Source organism: Pempheris klunzingeri, chromosome 17, assembly GCF_042242105.1.
Source record: "Pempheris klunzingeri isolate RE-2024b chromosome 17, fPemKlu1.hap1, whole genome shotgun sequence".
In the NCBI taxonomy this organism is placed as follows: Eukaryota; Metazoa; Chordata; class Actinopteri; order Acropomatiformes; family Pempheridae; genus Pempheris; species Pempheris klunzingeri.
In genome coordinates, this window is record NC_092028.1 from 6,848,338 (window position 1) to 6,867,421 (window position 19,084).

At 43.3% G+C, this 19,084-nt stretch overlaps 1 protein-coding gene across 2 annotated transcripts; it reads left to right on the forward strand.

The window, feature by feature from the left end:
- Nucleotides 1-8,299: 8,299 nt before the first annotated feature.
- On the forward strand, nucleotides 8,300-16,008 carry hoxb8a (homeobox B8a). Of its 2 annotated transcripts, none has more exons than XM_070847825.1 (2): nucleotides 8,300-9,197; nucleotides 15,593-16,008. In XM_070847825.1, the coding sequence occupies exons 1-2, from the start codon at nucleotides 8,765-8,767 to the stop codon at nucleotides 16,006-16,008; spliced, it is 849 nt and encodes a 282-aa protein (XP_070703926.1). In that variant the 5' UTR covers nucleotides 8,300-8,764. The 2 variants fall into 2 exon arrangements, with proteins under 2 accessions (XP_070703926.1, XP_070703928.1); XM_070847827.1 differs by having other exon boundaries at nucleotides 15,596-16,008.
- Nucleotides 16,009-19,084: the final 3,076 nt, after the last annotated feature.

Genomic DNA, 19,084 nt, shown 5'->3' on the forward strand with positions numbered 1-19,084 from the left:
TGCCTTCCTTTGGCCCTACGTATGACTTTCTCTTCTCCCGCTTCTTGTCCCAGTATCTGCTCTCCTGATTGGAGGAACAAAGCTCCAGAAGTCATTTTATTATCCCCTCCGCTTTTTTAATAAGACAAATCTAAGCCATGTGGCCACAGTAAAGGCTTTATTAACGAGAAGGCAAACTCCAGTCACTCTAATCCCCTCCTCCATGTGAATTGTTACCTTCTTGTATGTTTTCCTCTCTTCTGTGTGTTGTTGTCTCATGTTTCTTTGTGCAATGGCACTGCTAATGCTGGATTCCTATTAAAGAGACTTTACAGTACGACCGGTGCTTCGTGTCATTGCATTGCTGCCTCTCACTGCTAATTAAAGAGAAGCTTATATGGGAGAAATGGAGGGGGGTCATTTGTGATTTACAACTGAAATCGACCATTCATATCATTTCCGCTACTTTTCTGCTGTGAATGAGGCTGCAGTGGGGAAAAGGAGAGATCAGCTCTGCTCTCCATTCGGTTTCTCTTTTGGGATTCTTTCTTCTTCATACTGTCCAGATTGAATTTGGTATCGATGGGAAGACAAAGAGACAGAGGCGCGTGGAGAGGGGTGGGGGGTGGACTGGGAATAAGATGCGGATGAGCCAGCATGTGCTTAAAATATGTGTCTCTCCAGTTCAATGCTGACGCTTAAAGGAGAGGGGCGTCTGTTTGGCTGCAACACCAAAAGACTGTCATAAACCCATAAACACCCCCTCCACCCCACCCCCAAACGCACACACACACACACACACATACAGATGATGAGTGCATTCATTAGAAGCGTCGTCATCCGTCCATTAGGAGCTTGTGAAGCCGCTGCGGTTCCTGTGTTTGTCTCTGCACCAAATAACTGATAGACACAGAGTCTGATGAAAGCTGCAGGATCTCTATTTCCTCTCTTGCTGCTCACATGATGGAGGAACATTTATATAGTTATGGGGCTTGGAGTTGAAGTTGTACTACTGGTAAACTTTGCCATTTCTTCCTGTGAGTGCCAAGAAACAGAAGAGAACATAAAGGCTGACATAGAATAATGATGGTCAGAAGCAGAGGACGCTTCAGTGGCTCTTTAATACTCCAAGTATTGGTAACACTTCTACCAAAGTAATGTTTGTAACAGTAATAATATAACATTTATTGATCTTGGTACCATCTTAGCAGTTCTAAACACTGTAACACACTTGGGAGATGGTTTGTATCACACTATGATGTAAATGTGTCCTAAAGTATTAGTCACGGGTTAGAACTCCCCCAAACAAGCATCACCAACTGGTTATTAAACCTCCGATGATTAATAACACAATATAACATATGATGAATGATTATGGAACTGCACACAGCATGCATACTTGCACTATGTAATATAGTGTTAATGAACTGCTTATACCCGTGTAGTCATTCATGGGTGAATTGAAACGTTTTGGAGATGTGTTAAGATGCATGGAGGCAAGTCACTGCATTACAACAACTGTAAGCTCTGTTACAATGTCAGGAATTTGCTGTTTATATAGCAATGAATGCTAAATTGTGACAGCTATAGTTCAAACAAGAAATACAAGCAAACAAATGATTATTAAACACTTTAAATGGCCTTGTATTTAATTACAGCTATATAATTGTTTGATTAAAAAAAAACATTTATCAACTGTTTATACACCAAATCTGAATATTTCAAAGGAGGACATATGAAATAGGTTGAGAAAAACATTGATAAAGACAAAAACTCTTCATGTATCTGATTAAGGCTATTTATTTTTTGATTATACAGTAATTAAAAAAGCTAAAATGGGGTGTTGATATTATCTGTATGTGTAGTGTAAGCAGTATAAGGCGTGACAAACAAGTGCTGACAGTGTGAACAGCTCGGGCGTAAAGAGGTAGAAATGTGATGATGAACAAAGTCTCAGCACAGCCTTTCTGCTGCACCCTATATCGCTGTGCCTGACCAATGAAGCCTCAGGATTTAAGCAGATTTGGGCTAGGACCCAAACAAAGCCATCCCATAAACCATGTTGTACTTGACAGTAGATGATTGTGATTCTTCTCTGAGGTCTAGCAGGGTCGGAGCTTCATTAAATCCAGAAGCCCTGTACTCTGCTGCAGGCCTCCCTCTAGTCTCAGCCTGCTGTCCTTAGGAAGGACAGCAACTGCAACAACATATGAAGGAGAGGGCGCTGGAGCTCTGGATCTGGGCACAGACAGAAGCCTGGATGAGGAGAAACTTATATTTAGTCTCTTTCAAATGTGAACTCCTGCAGTGTTCATCTCACCGGAGGTGGCTATGTTGCTGAAAGTGTCACCCAAACACCAATATATGGCCGACTGCATCCTTTCCCCCAACTCCCATCTCCTTTTCTCTGTAATGGATCCCAACTGTAAAGCAATGGAAAAATCCAGATTGGCTCATTGTGTAATGATTTAGCTGTGCAGCTAAAGTAGGTGCAGGCCTCATCATTTCAGTGATATTCTCAGAGACTAAATGGGCTGCACAAGACAAACCACGTGCTGCTGCTGGCAAAATTCATATTTCAACTCAGGCGAATGCAGCCAATCCAATATGTCTTCACTTTATCCTCTCATATTAAAACAGACTCTACAGATAATAACCGACTTCACTGACCCACTCTGGGTGGATGTTAGAGCACAGCAGCAGGCCCAGAGCAGCTCTCCCCTGTCCCCCACACTGAATGAGCTGTTTTACACAGCACAGCGTCTATGATTCATCAAGCAGTAGAGAATATCATTCATATTCATAAATTTCCTCAAAGAGAGTTATGGTCCCACTGATACAAACGGCTGTATGGATCAGATCACACCAGCCATTCTGGACTCATTAACAGTTGGAAGGCAAACCAAATGCTGCTGGCTGCTCTGCACATGTTACAGCTGCCACTGACTGGGCAAAGCAAAATAATAATAACATCAGGTATAATAGTATTAACAGTGTCTGCAGATGTTACAGTTGCCTCTGACTGGGCAGAAAGAAGTGACCTCAAATATTACATGAGCACCAATATCAGCACAAATACAATGATTTTTTTTTAAAAAAAGGACCTATATGGCTGTTTTTAAGCCCTTTCCGTATTTACACCCTGAAATAAAATTGCTATTTAAATGTGCATGGTACAGTAAGTTTTTCACCTTCTAAAGACATACTAAAAACACAGCAGGAACTAAAGAAGGTCCTCCTCCAGTTTGAAAGAGGCTCTGTGACTGTTTACAGCTCTGGAAAAGGTTTTATTTATTCATGTATTCAGGTATTTATTTATGTATTTATTTATTTATCGACTAACAACTTTTGCCAAGACACACAGATGAATAGATGGAGAAATAAATAGATAAATGAACACTAACAATTGCTTTTAATGTGTTTATTTATAGAACCCTCTCTCTCTCTCTCTCTCTCTATATATATATATATATATATATGTATACAAAATAAAAAAGGTTATAGTTTTATAACACCTAATACAAAAGATAATTAAAAATAAAAACACACGTTTTGTAGCTTACAGGCGCAAATAATAATAACACTAACAATGATAATTATAATAATATTTATTAGAATAATAATAATGATAGTAACTAATACCTTTCTCCTGCTAAAGTTAGAAACTAAGATTTCAACTTGTAGCAGGTCTGCTTATTCGACCCTGTTGGCCCATTCCTTTTCAGCTGGTTAAGGCAGCGGCACATTCCCGACCCATCGCTCCGTTTCTTCCAAATGGTTCACATCCATTTGCATTCACAGTAATTGTGTTTAAAAGCCACAAATCTTCTGTTTGATTTCTTGCAGTGCGTCGACCACTGGAGCTTCGTAGGGAAGATGAGGCTTCCTGCATTTATTTCTCATCTAATTGTAAAACCGCACGTGGACTCTGTCGGTCAGAGCAGGCCGCCAGGATTTGTTTCATTTGTTTTATTTTACTTTGCTTTGGAAAAAAAAATCTGATAGTATTTCTCCCTATGGGTCAATAAAGCTGCTGCGGCTTTCTCTCCTCCTCCTCCTCCTCCTCCCCCTCTTCTTCTTCTTCTTTCTCACGTCAATTGTTTTGCACACTTCCTTTTTTCTAGCACGGAAACAAACAGCACTAGAGAAGCAGGATGTGCTGCACGCACCGGGGGTCTCCAGATCACGGGTAAAAAAAAGAGGAGGGGATGGGTGTATGATGAGGGATGCGGGAGCGGATGCGTGCGGGTTGGAAGATGCCGCCGCCGACTGTCGTAAAAAAACAGCAAAGAGGAAGACGGAAAAGAAGAGGAGAAGACAGAAAGAGGATTCAATGGGTGCAGCGCAATAAAAGAATATGACGGCAATAAAACTTTATAGCGTATAAATTTCTGAAGGTTAAGAACTAAACGGCTGTAAAGCAAACACGCCGAAAGAAAGAGCAGGGGGGTGAGCGAGGAAAGACACACAGAGAGGAAATATTAAAGGAAAAGTTCCCCCGCTTGATCATTTATTTGGAGGTTAGATGGGACTGATTGGTGCCAAAGACTGAGGGAACGAGCAAATATTGTCATACTATTATGAACTAATTATGTATTAGTGTGAGGGCTTTGTGGATGTTGAGAGAAGAGATGGAGAGATGGAGAGATGGAAAGGTCAAATTCGTGTTTAGAGGCACAATTTGTTGTGCTTCTCTTGTCTGGTAGCAGTGTAGAAGTCTTCCTCTTCTATTCAGCTTTAGGGGTTTTATGGTTTTGGAGCCGTTTGGTGTCTGTTGGGGTATTTTTGCAGCCTGGGTTGTGTGTGCGTGTGTGTTGGTGTGTCTACTGTCCGACCGCCTTTATATCAGCCATAAAAAAACACCAAAGGCACATCCAGACAACAGACCCCGACAGACAGAGTGTGCTATGGCCGGTTTCCAGGCTTCTTTTCCGGTCTAGAGGGCATGGCGGGGCTGCACAGCGGGGGTGAGGCAGAGAAATGCTTACGTGACACTGGACCTTATGTTAGAACACTGAGGAACCTCCAATCGGGGTTTTTGCCTCCAGAAAGGCTGTCTGCATGGTTTAGTGGGTTAAAGCTGGATTACATTAGGCCCAGGTGCTGTGATTATGTTTTTTATAATCTCGCGTTATTTTTGTCTCTGTGTTTTCAACGATAACAGCCTTACAGGGGGGAGACTTCCACAGGCATGGACCTGGGGTTTGGGGCTGGAGTCTTTTTTCCGGCGATGGTAACAATCGGTTAAATAGTTTGTTTACAGCCTGTAATTTAGCAAGCTGCAAACACACACACACACACACACACACACACACACTTCACTGACAAAAAGAAGGAGATATACGCAGGAACACGTCTCATTTTTCCCACCAATTACACATTTATTATATTTTTTGCAGTTTGAATTATTCGCAGCGACCAAAGAGGATCATGAATATAGTCAATAACATATATAGTTAATTAAGAGAGAGTTAATTAATTTAACGCAATTGTGTGTGTGTGTGTGTGTGTGTGTTTGACTTGCACAGTGCACACTGAATAATACAGTTAATATAGTTACATAGATGTGTAGGCTAATAATAACTGGCAGTCCCGTGCATCTACATAGGTGCTACACTTTACAAGGAAACTAGGCTCACTGTCTTTGCTTCACCTACTTTTTTTCATCTGATTCCCAAGTCAACCCTCACATCTTGTCTCCGATTACCACTAGCACTTAAAGCAGCCTATGTAGTTCTATGTGTACACATAAACCCGCACGACGGGACGAAGTCCCCTTCCCCCTCACTCCAAGTGTCCACTTGATGGCGCTCTTGCTCCACCATTAAAACAGCCCTAGCCCGAAGTCTCGCTCATCTCCTTCGAAGACACACTCATGCATGAGCCCCCTTGAAAAAAAAGTGAAACTGGCCGTGTTCCCCTTCTTAATGTCTTGTAAAGGCGGTGTGTTTGAGAAGAAGTGAGGTTATTAGGCCACTTTTTGGCTTTGTCCTGAGGCTGAGGCCATTTCTGGTCGTTTTCACAGCATACAGAGGATGAAGAGGGAAGGTTGAGGCCATGCAAAATAATAATCATAGGCGTGCAGAATACATAGACGCTGGCAGGATTTTTTTTCTTGGTGCAAAATTCACACCAAGGACTCTCGCAGCTCGCCCATGTTGTGGCTGTGAAAAAGCATTTTTACTCGGGTAAAATGAGAAGAATATTTATACCCAGCGCACAAAGGATACACATACGTCTTTGCGTGATACTTTCCAATGGCAGGATGGTTTAATTATTGACAGAGAGGACGTGACGTGGGCTGACATGCAGGTTTTGATTTTTCCTCCTGCTCCAAATGCATTGGACGCAGTTGTTTACGGAGTATCTAACGCTCAGTGAGGCCGCTTGTGGTTTTGTTCAAGTGTGTGTTTTATGCAGGAATAACCTGAAAACAGGCTTTCACGGTCTTGTAATTTAGTGGGCTTGGCTTTAACAGCGGGTATGTGTGGACACTTGTTCAGACGCGTGGAAGCAGGTCAGAAAATGATACTTTTTTTTGCGCACCACGCTCCCACCACGCAGACAACAGAGCTCATAAGCAAACGCTTTATTGGATGTGTAAAACACGGCGCGGTGTAGTTGCAATACAATCATATTCTGGGTAATAAATTGGAAAAATACTGCAGCAATAACTCCTCAGAAAGTCGGGCATAGCTACAATCAGCTGATTTACCACAGCACACTGTAATTCAGGCGGGCGATGGCAACATTTGGGCCTCTTGTGTCAGCGCTGTATAATCTCAATAAATTAAATTCGGTTAATGACATTTTTATTTGGCTGATGAGAGCGCGCAATAGACGCGACGGTAGTTCATTTTCGAAATAAAATAAGCAAAATAACAAGATTTAAAAGAGGGAATGCCTCAATCAAAGTAGAATTTGTCTTTTCGGGCTAATCGCAGCACTTTAGGTCATCTTACTTTTTACGAGCCCCGGCTGTTCTACAAGGCAGAGCTTAACCTTTCCACAGCTAATCCCTCGTTGGAAAAGCCCTCCTTTTACCTCATCTTACAGTGTGACAGGAAGGACCAGAGTCGTATGGAACACAGCAAAAATGACAATTAAATACAGGCAAAGATGCGGCATTTATGGCCTCCGGTCGTGCAAAGGGCGCATCGTAAACCCCCCTTTTTTGTTTCTCTGCTGCAAGGATACAAACACTGCCCCTGCGCTTTATGGAGCTTTATAGTTTGTTAAAGCGTTTACAGCCACTTTCTCCAAGCCTATTACCCTCCCAGCCCTCCTTACATGTTTATGGACATCATATTTATAAAAGTAGGCTGTGCGATTATCAGAAGTGGGTCCTCAGCAAGCAGCCACACTGGAATGGAAGACAAGAAAGGCTCTGACAACTTCTTTTAAAATCCCAATTACATTTATAGGCTAGCACTTGTTAAAGCCAATACCAATTAGGACGCTCTACCCCTCCGCTCTCTCTCTCCTCAGTTTGTCTCAACCTCTCTCGTCCACGCTCCCTGACATTTTAGGGCACTATTCACTTCGCTCCCGTGCAGCCTCGCTTCACTCCCCCCTGGAAGAATTCAGGGGGAGAAATGAGAAAGAGCAATTAATGAGAAAGGTGCTCCCAGATATGCACGCAATACACCCACGTTGCCACCACCCGTTGCCGCCTCTGCCCACCACCCAACCTAAGTCTCAGCTATCTTCTTTAGTAAAAGAGGAAAAACCTCTCTTCATCTTTTGGTTGCAGGAGTAGTAGTGTGTGTGTGTGTGTGTGTGTGTGTGTGTGTGCATTTAATCAGATGCAGGGTGTCAGAATTCTCAACAGAGAATAGGTGCAGCTGAATGTTTGATGCTGCACCTATTCTCTCTAATCAACTTCCATCGTTGCTGCTTTTTTTCTTCTTCTTTTCTTCATTCTTCCAACCCTTTCACATTACCACTGGCAAGCGGAGTTACTCAAGCCAACGCCGGGAGACTATCCTCTGTGCTTACAAGGGGCGTGCGGGTAAAGGCGCAAAAAAGGAAAAAAAAAAAGAAAAGAAAAAGAGAATGGTGGAACAGACCCTATGTATGTGTGCGTGCGGCTCGTGCACGTCTGTATGTGTGCGTGGAAAAAAGCCAATGGGATGAAGACCTGATAATAGATGCAAATTATCCCTGAAACCGACACACACACTAGACTAAAGGCAGAGAGGAGGGGGGCGCCAAAGAGAACCAGGGAGAGAGAGAGAGAGAGCGAGAGAGAGAGAGAGAGAGAAAGAGAGAGAGAGAGAAATATGAAACAACTCATTTGCAGAGGAGTAAATCACGAAAACCCGTTTGAGAGCGCGACAGGGCTCCCGCTTACAGCACTAACACCGGAATTGTGATGCGCACGAGCCTTTCCTCCTCTTCTTCTCCCTCTTCTTCTCCTTCCACTTTTTTTCTTCTTCGCTGGACATTTTATGGAATCGGTGTGATTGTTGTTATTGTTATTGTGCTGGTCGTGGCTGTTACTGCTGTGGCTTTCCGCCGTTACCGTTACTCACACCGCTCGTCTGTTGTGGCCGTGAGGGGAAACACCACAACAACGGTCACCGACACCGGCGGCAGACCTGCCTCACTCTGTCTCTCTCCCTCCCCTCCGTCTCTCGCTCTGTGTCGGTGTTTCTCTGCCTCAAACGGCTCGACAGAAGCAGAAAAAAAGAAAACACTTGAAAGCCGCCGGTCGCTTCCTTCAGCCTCATTCTGACTCTGCCGAGCCGAACACAAACTGAAACAATAAACAACAACACAAAAGATGAGTTCATATTTCGTCAACTCGCTCTTCTCCAAATATAAAAGCGGGGACTCGCTACGTCCGAACTACTACGAGTGCGGTTTTGCTCAGGACCTGGCCGGCAGCCGGCCCACCGTGGTGTACGGCCCGGGCTCCGGCGCCACTTTCCAACACGCTCCGCAGATCCAGGACTTCTACCACCACAGCGCCTCCACGCTCCCCAGCAATCCGTACCAGCAGAGTCCCTGCGCCGTTACATGCCACGGCGAGCCGGGCAACTTCTACGGATACGACGCCCTGCAGCGGCAGACGCTTTTTGGAGCGCAGGACGCGGATCTGGTCCAGTACAGCGACTGTAAGCTGGCTGGCGCGCCGGGGCTCAGCGGCGAGGACGCGGAGGGAACCGAACAGAGCCCCTCGCCGACGCAGCTTTTCCCCTGGATGAGGCCGCAAGGTGAGGAAGCGGAGAGATTGGCCACGGTGGTTATTTTCCTTTTAATCTTTTTGCCATATCTGCCGAATCTTCTTTACGCAAAAGGTGAGCGCCCGTGTTAGGAGCAAAGCTGCTGCTCCTCCAGAAAGGGAAGACAACAAATGTAGACACTTGAGGAAACAGTGGAAGAAAGTTGGAAAGTGCTTTTAAAAGCAACAATTAAACAGGGCAATTGCGGTTTCCTGTGTTCAAAGCAGGAGACAAAGGCACGTTTATGGTTTTATTGGCAGCACCAAAACTTGTGAATGACTTTAGGGTTTAATTGCCCCGGTCATATACTGAGAGAGTGGACGGGAAGCTCAGACAAAAATGTTCGAGGAGGAGGAGGAGGAGGAGGGGGTGTGGGGGGGGGTGCAGAGGACAACAGAACCAGTGAGACCTCTTCATAAGAAACCCCATCCAAAAATCTCTGCTTAGACTCCAGTTTAGAGCAGATGGGAGTGAATTGTTGGAGGTTTGCGCCACAGACTTCTTTCACGCACACAGCTCTGACCTGGGTTAAACTTTTCACTTTTTTGGCTTTTATTGCCTTGCCTGAAGTCTCCGGGATTATATGACTATGTGGCCAGTTCCCCGTTGTGATAACGACGGGGGTACGTGTGTAAAGAGAGTAAATGGAAAGGGGAGTATTTTTACTCGGAATTATCACCTTCACACCATGCGTGTCTCTAATCTGGCTGGTTTGTCTGATACGCTGGCTCAAATATCAAACTCATCCCACAGTCCGTATGGTGCGCGTATACACTGGGTTGCTTTGGTATCCTGTTTGTGTGCATGTGTGAACAGTTCTGTGTGTGCTTTGTGGCTCCCAGCCTGTGAGTATGGATCCGGTCCGATTGGTTCAACTCGAACAGACAATAAATCGTAAAAAAGTGTTGGTTTTTTTTTAAATGCCTGCATTATAGAGAAGCCGGGGGTATAATTGATGGCTTAAATCTACACCACAATAATACTGATTATGCAAGAAGGCCAGAACAGAGAGAGAGAGAGAGAGAGAGAGAGAGATGCAGTGAATGGATTGACATGTATAGTAACCTATTTTGTTTGAGACCATATTTCTTGTGTTGTTCTGTGTGTGTGTGTGTGTGTGTGTGTGTGAGATGGAGAGAGAGTTTATTGCTTGTGTTCTCTGCTGTATTTCTGAAGGTATGACTGCACAAGGGTTATAGCCTGTACCGGACTTTTTTGTGGCTTCATGATTATGATCATAAAATAGAAAAATAATAAATAAATAAAAAAGAGCAGGTCTGCGTCATCTCAAGCTGCTTTCTATCCACCCTTAAAAGACTTTTCCAATCACCTGCTACAGATAAAATAACTGATCGTAGCTAATTCACATTTCCGTAGGTTATTAAATGACTCTGTGTTTCCTCTTCAGTGCTTCTACGCGGTGTGTGTTCTGCTCCTTGTGTGTCTGTATTGAAGGTCTCCTGTTTGTGCGACGTTCACATTGTTATAATTTACATCTTTAAAGCCTCTCTCATATTTCCCAGGCACCTGTCTACCCTGCTCCCTTGTGTATGTAACAGCTTTTCAAATCATTCCCAGCTGTAAATACGAGCGGCCACACTCAGGCATAGGGGGGTGAAACCCCCTTCTTAAGGGATTTAGCCTTTCTTTACCGACGATGACAGTGATTAGTCCTACGATTAATAGATTTTCAGCAGTATACTTGGGTTTAACGGCTGAAGGCAGCTCTGATCATGGGGCCGAAAAGTCGAGTCAAAGGCGTCAAGTCGCGCTGAATTCTTGTCCGCACGCACTAACGATACTATCCTTTCCCAGCCTGGTGGTTATTAGTTCTAATAGAAGAAACGGCGGACGGTCTTTTGTGGATGAAACTAGAGGCTGAGCAGCAGCGGCGTATTCTCTCCGTTTAACCAGGGGGTACATTTCATAATTTGTCTTTTAAATATCCCCCTATCCACTCCTCCGCAGCTTTTATGTTATAACCCCTGCACAGACAGAGGCGCCCACTCACTCCATGCGTCTTGAAATACTTGAAATCCCCCAACCTTAAAGCTGGAGGTTCAACATCCGAGTTTAGATTCTAAACTCGTGATAAGGAATATGAGCACTTCTATGACTTTTACCGCTGTGGTTGGAAAAAGTGACACATCCCCTCTCTGCTCGACTCTAGAGACAAAATAAAACAGTAGAATCTGATTATAATGACTGGATGTTTCTAATACTATTAGTGGCTTTTGTCTCGGCTCTCATTCGTATTAGTTGTCGAGTGGAAATCGCGTTTCTCCTTCCTCCAAAATGTCAACTGCCAACTACCGTGCATTTGTCTGTGGGTTATTTAATTGGCTCTGCAAAGGTTCATTTGTGAATAGGTCTTTGAACTGTATCATATAGTATGATACAAGGCTTGCATCATTTTCTCTGACAGGAAAAAAAAATGTAATACTTGTGTTGATGCTAAAACGAAGAAAATGTGAAATAAATGATAGACATTTTAGGATTCATTCCTCCAAAAGCTGTTTTGTCCATTTCCGCTATGTATGAAGGATGTGGTGCATCTTCACACACGTTGTGCAGGGCACTGACGCAGCCAGGGTTGGGGGATACATTCCCCATGCATGTTGCTTCGTCAGAGAGCCTTCAGATCAAAGCGTCCTTGCTGTCATTTTATCCAGGAAAGTGTTTCCCATTTCCCTTAATTCATGGCTAGTGACAGCAGTGAATGTGGCGCCCACTTCCCTTTAGTCCCTATAGCACGAAATCACGGCGCCAGGCCTGTGACAGATAACACATACAAGACATTTACATCACTTACAACTTCATGCATTTCCATAAAGACTCCCTTGTCTTCTTCTGGCTGTTTTACCATAAAAAGCAGCTCAGTGTGGAAGTACTTTAAATGGGGAAATCCAATGAGAGTATGAGACCAGGTCTTTGTTAAAAGTACAAACTATCCTGCTGGACTTTAGTACGAGGTAGATATATTGGATATTTCCTGCAGGCTACATCTAATGTCATCAGAGTAGACAGACTATATAAGACTTCTATGCGGTTATAGCAGCAAATGCGCTTCCATCAAAGTCATTGCCCTCTTTCCTAATGTAATCGTGAAACTGTACTGTCTTGGAAAGTGCGCGCGCGTGTGTGAGTGTGTGTGTGTGTGTGTGTAGACCGGTGTGGTGTGGGGGGTCTGCTCAAACCACATAACTCCCAAGACAATGCTGAGTCTACAGGCAATCAGACCCTTCATCATCAAATAAAGAACAAATAACATTATAGAAAATTAAGAGATTTTACTAAAAAAAAAAGTTTTCTTCAATTCACCAGACATATTTGAGTATTGACAGTTTTCTGTAAGTCGTGGTTATGAACACTATACTATATTATATATACTATATCAAACTTATCAATCATGCATAATCTCATCAAATCAGTGATTTACAAGCATAAGTTGTTATTCAAAGCTTTTTGATTCCTGGCACATTGTGTCCGTGGCGCAGAGCTTCTTTTTTATTGCAGCTACAGTAATCAAGAGGAAGACAGATAGTTTTATGGAAATATAACCACTTAGGTTACACAATTTTGTTCACCCTGTTTGAACTTAAATAACTTTTTTTATTATTATTATTTTATTAGGAGCAGTGAAGCAGCGTCGATTTAAAAAAAAAAAAAATCTTTAATTTATTTTATATTTATACATTTAGTACTGCCAAGCAGGTTTTAAAACTGGCTTCTTCTAGGCATTTATAAAAAAGTACAGGAAATAGTAAAGATAAATGATTTTGCTGTCTGTCCACTTTGGGCTCATAAAACACAGGTGAATGACAGGTCGCATGTTGAAATTGAAACAAAGCCACGCGCCTTCTGCTCCCGGGCTTGTGCAACGTCGTCCAACGCTTGTGCGTTTATGTTTATGAATCTTATGAATTCGGATTATCCGTCTGCAACGTTTTCAGATCAGCGACAACACAAACAAAGAAGCGTGAAATAGTTAGCTGTTGTTTGGGAAGAATGCCTTTTTTCTTCACGTCATTGTTTGCACCCTTTTACAATTCTTCCTTCATCATTCTGAATATTGGAGGAAGCCCCTTACATCTCTTGTTTACTATGTGTTTTAGATATGAATGTGCACCATGTAAGTGCTTAGTAGATCAGTCGGTGTCGTATACAGTAGTTTTCATTTTCAATAATGGCTGCAGTTAGCTTATGAGTTCGGTAGAGTTCACCATGGTTCAGGAGTTCTGTTCTCGGACTGGTGATCAAGAGTACAAGAAAGATTATTGTGTGTGTGTGTGTGTGCGTGTGAGTGAGTGAGTCAGACAAAGACAGAGAGAGAGAGAGAGAGACCTGGATATTAAAGTCTTCTGAGGATCATGTGATTTTTAAAACACATGCAATCAACTTCAAATGTGGAGACATGATGTAACATTAAAGAGATCACCGGTGTCACTGCAGAAAGCACCTCTTCATGTTCTCATGTACACTATGTGTAAATGTTGACCACGTACTCAGCTCAACTCTACCAAAGAATCGGGGGAGTTCATTAGCATTCTGTGTGACCATTAACTCAAACAAATGTACTTCCTCCTCCTGGCCTAACCCTAACCCATCAAATGAACACAAGTTAACTATTAAAAATTCAACCCCGACTTTACCGCCACAAACTTATCCAGAACTTAACCAACTTAGGGAAACTGAGCCATCACTTGTCGTAAGGTATGTGTAGTGTCACATGTAAGGATCTGCTGTTCTTTTAATCTCTTTGTAAACTGTATCTTTGGGTTTTGGACTGTTGGTGTTGTATCCGTACTGAGCGAGTAAAAACAAATGTTGCCCTAACTATACATAGTCACACACATAGGCTATACAAATAGAAAGTTGTGATGCTTGAGTGAATATCTCAGACCCTGGCGTTTCTTCTGTTCTGCACACTGACACAGTCGGTGTTCGGTAAGGGTTCGGTGCGTGGTCAGGGCGGAGTCGGGGAGGGGTCAAACAGTCCTCTCCCCTTAGCCCGGAAAAGCTGGGAAAACATGGTTTCATGGTTTATAGAGGTCTTGCTATCATCACTTGACTAAGAACGCACCATTCAGACATTAGACAGAATCTGATAAGATGTCCATGCCTTTAAAAAGAAGAATTATCCAAGTAATGTCCAACTAACTAATTGTGGTAATGTCCTCTAGTCTTAAAGGGGTACATAGTGTAAATAATAAGTATTGTTATTAATACTGTTAATGTATTTTCTCTTTTTGTCCTGCATAACTTTTCTACTGTTCCTTTTTCTATTACTGCTTATCTTGCCCCTGCCTTTGTTGCTGCTGTAACATGTAAATTTCCCTCGATGGGGATCAATAAAGTCCATCTTATCTTATCTTATCTTAAATGGCAGTAAAAGTTACAACTTTAAGCAGTGATGAAGTAAAGTAATGCATCTCAAACAGGATGATGGTCATGTAATCCGCCTACATTTATAATGTCAAGTAATGGGGTTGTCCATTGGTGTGCGTGGTCACATGACGCTCCCACACCGGGTGACCATCCACCAACATGAAGCTCCCGGGCACACTGAGCGAACCCAGCTGTTTATCTCTTGGAGGTTTCACGTCCTCTTGATCTCTTTCTTCAAAGTATTTTCCAACATTCCCTTACGATAGTTACCATCAGTTTCCTTCGGCTACGCAGTAGCGCATCAACATGCATGATCTGATCAGAAGGACCCCTAAGAGCCAAATGATGGCAAAATGCGAAAGTAGCTGTCAGATTTCAGACGCTAAACAAGCATTTGTCACTTGAGTGGGTGATAAATTTGAACTGCCAGTGGCTCGGCCTAATAATCCAAAAATATAGACATAGATTAATGCATATAGATAAATATTAAATATTAACATTAGTCTTAAGAGACTGGGTTTGACATTGCATGCACCACTTATACAACTTGATGTTGTCTTTTTGCAGCCACCCTGCTCTCCTACTGGGTTCTGCCTCATGATTTGATACATAGAAAACCTCAACTCTTTTGTTTTTTTAAAAAATGTAGGCTAGTCCGACTGACAGAGAGCCACACACACACACATTCCTTGGTATGTTATAGAATAGGCCCACTTCCCACTTGGCGTGAAAAGGATGTGGCGTTTTAGGGGGGTTCCATAATTACAAAGTGTGTGTGTTGCAGCTGTCATGTCAAAAATGGATGTTTAAATAATAATCCTCCTTAGAAACGAATATGATATTAAGAGCCTATAACATTTATAATTATGCCTATATGCGTATAGATCTGTTTGGTTTTCATGTAAGGGCCCAGTATGGGGGACAGTTATAGGCTACTAACCTTATGATTATGTACTCTCTCCTGTCTCCCCTTTCCTCACCCCTACCTCTCTCCCTAGTAGCTGCGGGCAGGAGGCGGGGCCGGCAGACCTATAGCCGGTACCAGACCCTGGAGCTGGAGAAGGAGTTCCTGTTCAACCCTTACCTGACCCGGAAACGCCGCATCGAGGTGTCGCACGCACTGGCGCTGACTGAGCGGCAGGTGAAGATCTGGTTCCAAAACCGCAGGATGAAGTGGAAGAAGGAGAACAACAAGGACAAGTTCCCAAGCAGCAAGAGCGAGCAGGAGGCGGTGGAGAGGGAGAGGAGGGAGAAAGAGCTGCGGGATGGCAGCGGAAGTGGAGGTGGTGAAGGTGGTGGTGAAGGAGGAGGAGGAGGAGGAGGAGGCTCGGTGGCGGTGGCGGTGGCAGGCACTGCTGGGTCACAGGCCTCTGTGAACGAGGACTGCTGCGAGAAAACCCACAAGCAAATGTAGGGGACGAAGAGAAGTGAAAAAAATGGAAGAGGGGAGAGGGATGAGGTGGCTGTAGTTGTTGGACAGGATGGGGTAAGGGCGGGCAAGGGAGGGTTGGGGTGGGGGGTGGGGGGCTGTTTTTGTCTTAACTGAGGCCATTGGACTGCTCCGCTGTCTCCACAATTCAACGATGGAATGGAACTTGAGTCTCCAAAATGGCGACTGGCGAGCTGGATTTTTTTGGGGGGGCCTCGGGCCTCTGCCTGCTGACTGTAGAAACCGCGGGAAGCAAAAAAAGATAATACAAAGAAGCACGAAAGTGAACTTGAAAAAATGACGAGGGCGGGGGTGGGGTGGGGTGGGGGGTGTGGATCGATCCAAGTCAAACAAACATAGTCTACTCTAGTGTTTAAAACAAAGAAAAAAGACAGAAAAATGATAGCTTCCTTTCTTTGTGGAACAGTTATCGTGGAAACATTTCTATATTGTTAGAAGTTTATCATTAACAAGTTTATCTTTGGCAGCTGTATAGTTTTTAAGTTAAAAAGATGATGGTGCACTTTTTACTGTACTTCTCACGTCTATGTTGTTGATGTTGTTATGGCAATGAGTGATGATGAAGATAATGACGATGATGATGATGATGATGACGACGACGACGTAGCAATTAATGAAATTTCCAACAACATGAAACTGCCTATTTATGCCGTTTTAGTAGGTCGGTCTCTTTTTTACACATTCTAATTGTTGTTTCTCGTTTTAGTTCGTTTTTTGATCGATGGTGTTTGTTTTATGTTGTCTTCCTTTTCTCTTTTTGGGGTAAAAAAGCATGCGCACAGTGCAGATTAAAAAGAGAAAATTCTTAAAAATAAAAATGAAAAAAAAAAAAAAAAAAGTTGCGTTCTGCATTTAATGCGAGGCTCCGTTATGGGTCGGTGGCTGCTATTAGTTTTGTTTTTTTCTCACTCAATCAATTAAGGAGAAGTTGGGAGTAAGAGGTGTTAGCTCTCTCGATGAAGAGAGGTTACTTCAATCGCCTCCCCCCCCGTTTCTATCATTTCCCCCTCTCCTGTCCTTACTCTCTTCCTCCGCCTCTCCCGCTCCTTTCTGTACACTGTCAGCAGCCAGACTGATAAAACTGTCCAGTTCACAAGGCCAAACATTTAAGCCGCGACTCGGAAATCTCCTCTTAAGACAACAGACCCCACCCCACCATACACACACACACACACAATCCACATCCTATCCAAACATCACTTTATTTATGGCTTGGTTTTCCACCTCTACTTACATTATTACAGGCCTCTATATTCACCATTACACTGCCTTCCATCATCATCACGATGACGACTTGAGGTCGGATTGCTTCCATATGGGAAGATGAAACACACCAAGCACACGTAGGCTATTTACACATGCATATATCTTCATACGTTGGATTACAGCTTCTTCCTCAGACACTGTGGGGATTCCCCAGTGTCATCAAAGCACCAAATATCCGTCTGATCGGGTTTCGGCATTAATTATGAGGCAATTTTGGGGTTTTTGTCTCGCTTGGAAAGCGGTAGGAAGTCAAACACAGCTGAACAAGTGGGTGTGAGGGTCATCCAGTGACAGAGGGGCTGCAGCTCTCACACACACCCCGAGCTGTCTCCACCACTGAAAATAAGCAAACAGACACTGGCTGAAATGTGAATTGGCGCAAAGCGATATGACGGTAAGCCAGAGGAGTTTCAAACTGTGAGCGCAAAACAGCGCAGTTCGGTTTTATTTCTAATACTTTTACGTTTTAACAAGCGAATGCGCTCTAACTGGAGAATGTTTGTCCACCATGTTCAACTTAAAAGGGTCATGAAACGAATGACAGTTGAATCAACACAGACTAATTACGTTTGGGCTTTCCTACAGGTCAAGTTCTTAGAATAATGATCTCAAGCTCAACCCTTAAGTCGTCCTGACGATTTGATCTATTAACACGTTATGGTTTTGTTTGGTTTACAACATTCCAATATATTTACAACACAAGTATGGGAACGGAACGAGAAAGTCCTAGAGGTATTACCATCTTTGTTCTCCAGTCTTCATCAAGATGGGGACAGCCATTCTCTGCCTGACATTGAGAAATATTAAAGAAGACGCTAAAACAAGACTTGTATCTGTGCATGAATGAAGTCTTAAGGAACCTTAGGCCAAAAATGTGCCCCCAAGTGACCCCGTCACACAGACCACACAGCACACTACGCGACAGCTGAATTGTATGCCTATATATGCCTCTGACTCTGACACTAGTACCAGTATTTCTACGCTGTAACCACATCTGGCCCGTGGTGTTCCGGGCAATTTGTTTGCATTAATTTGATTAAACGCAGCTTGGATTTGAAAATGAGTTACACTATATAAAAGACAAAGCTACAAAATTCTCACAAATCTGAATTAAATCAAATGACCATGTGACACCAACTTTGGGGGTTTAGTGATCTTGTCCGGTTGTCAGCTCTCCCTGAATCCCTGAATGTTACAGCCCTTTTGGAAGTCTGTCTTTCATATTGATCACTGAGTATAAGAACCTGTTCTATGTGAGGATGAGAACACAGAGAGAGTTAAAGCTGCTTAGTGGGATGGGATCAAATCTCTGATTATTGCTGGGAATGCATGTGAACAGGGACATGAATGTCATGTACATATATATATATATATTCTATACATTAAATTGGTGAAAAAACAAAGCGCTTTTACGCACATATGGCGAAGGCGCACAGATTTTGCCCTGTTAGTGGATTAAACAAACAAACTTCTCATCAATTCTCCGACATTCCCGTCGCAAAACAAATCACAGGATTTGGCACGCATAGCCTCTTTGGCCTGTTAAACATTACACTCAGTATAGAGATTAAATGCTGATGATCTCAGTGCTGCTGAAAGTTCAACGTCACCGGTACGGAACTAAGTACGGCACCTGCAAGCCAGGTGAGTTTCCCTTTCTGCCCGGAGGATCAAGGTTCAGAGACCACAACCGGTGTGTGGACAGTGGACATGCTACGTCAACCTTCGCCTGCTTCCAACACCCACTGGGGTTTGTAGTTTAAGAAGCTGCAAT

Bases quoted from the DNA above. Each gene is read 5' to 3' on its own strand.
- hoxb8a (XM_070847825.1), top strand. From the start codon at position 8,765: ATGAGTTCATATTTCGTCAACTCGCTCTTCTCCAAATATAAAAGCGGG. The intron at 9,198-15,592 runs GTGAGGAAGCGG...CTCTCTCCCTAG, and splicing joins CCCCTGGATGAGGCCGCAAG to TAGCTGCGGGCAGGAGGCGG.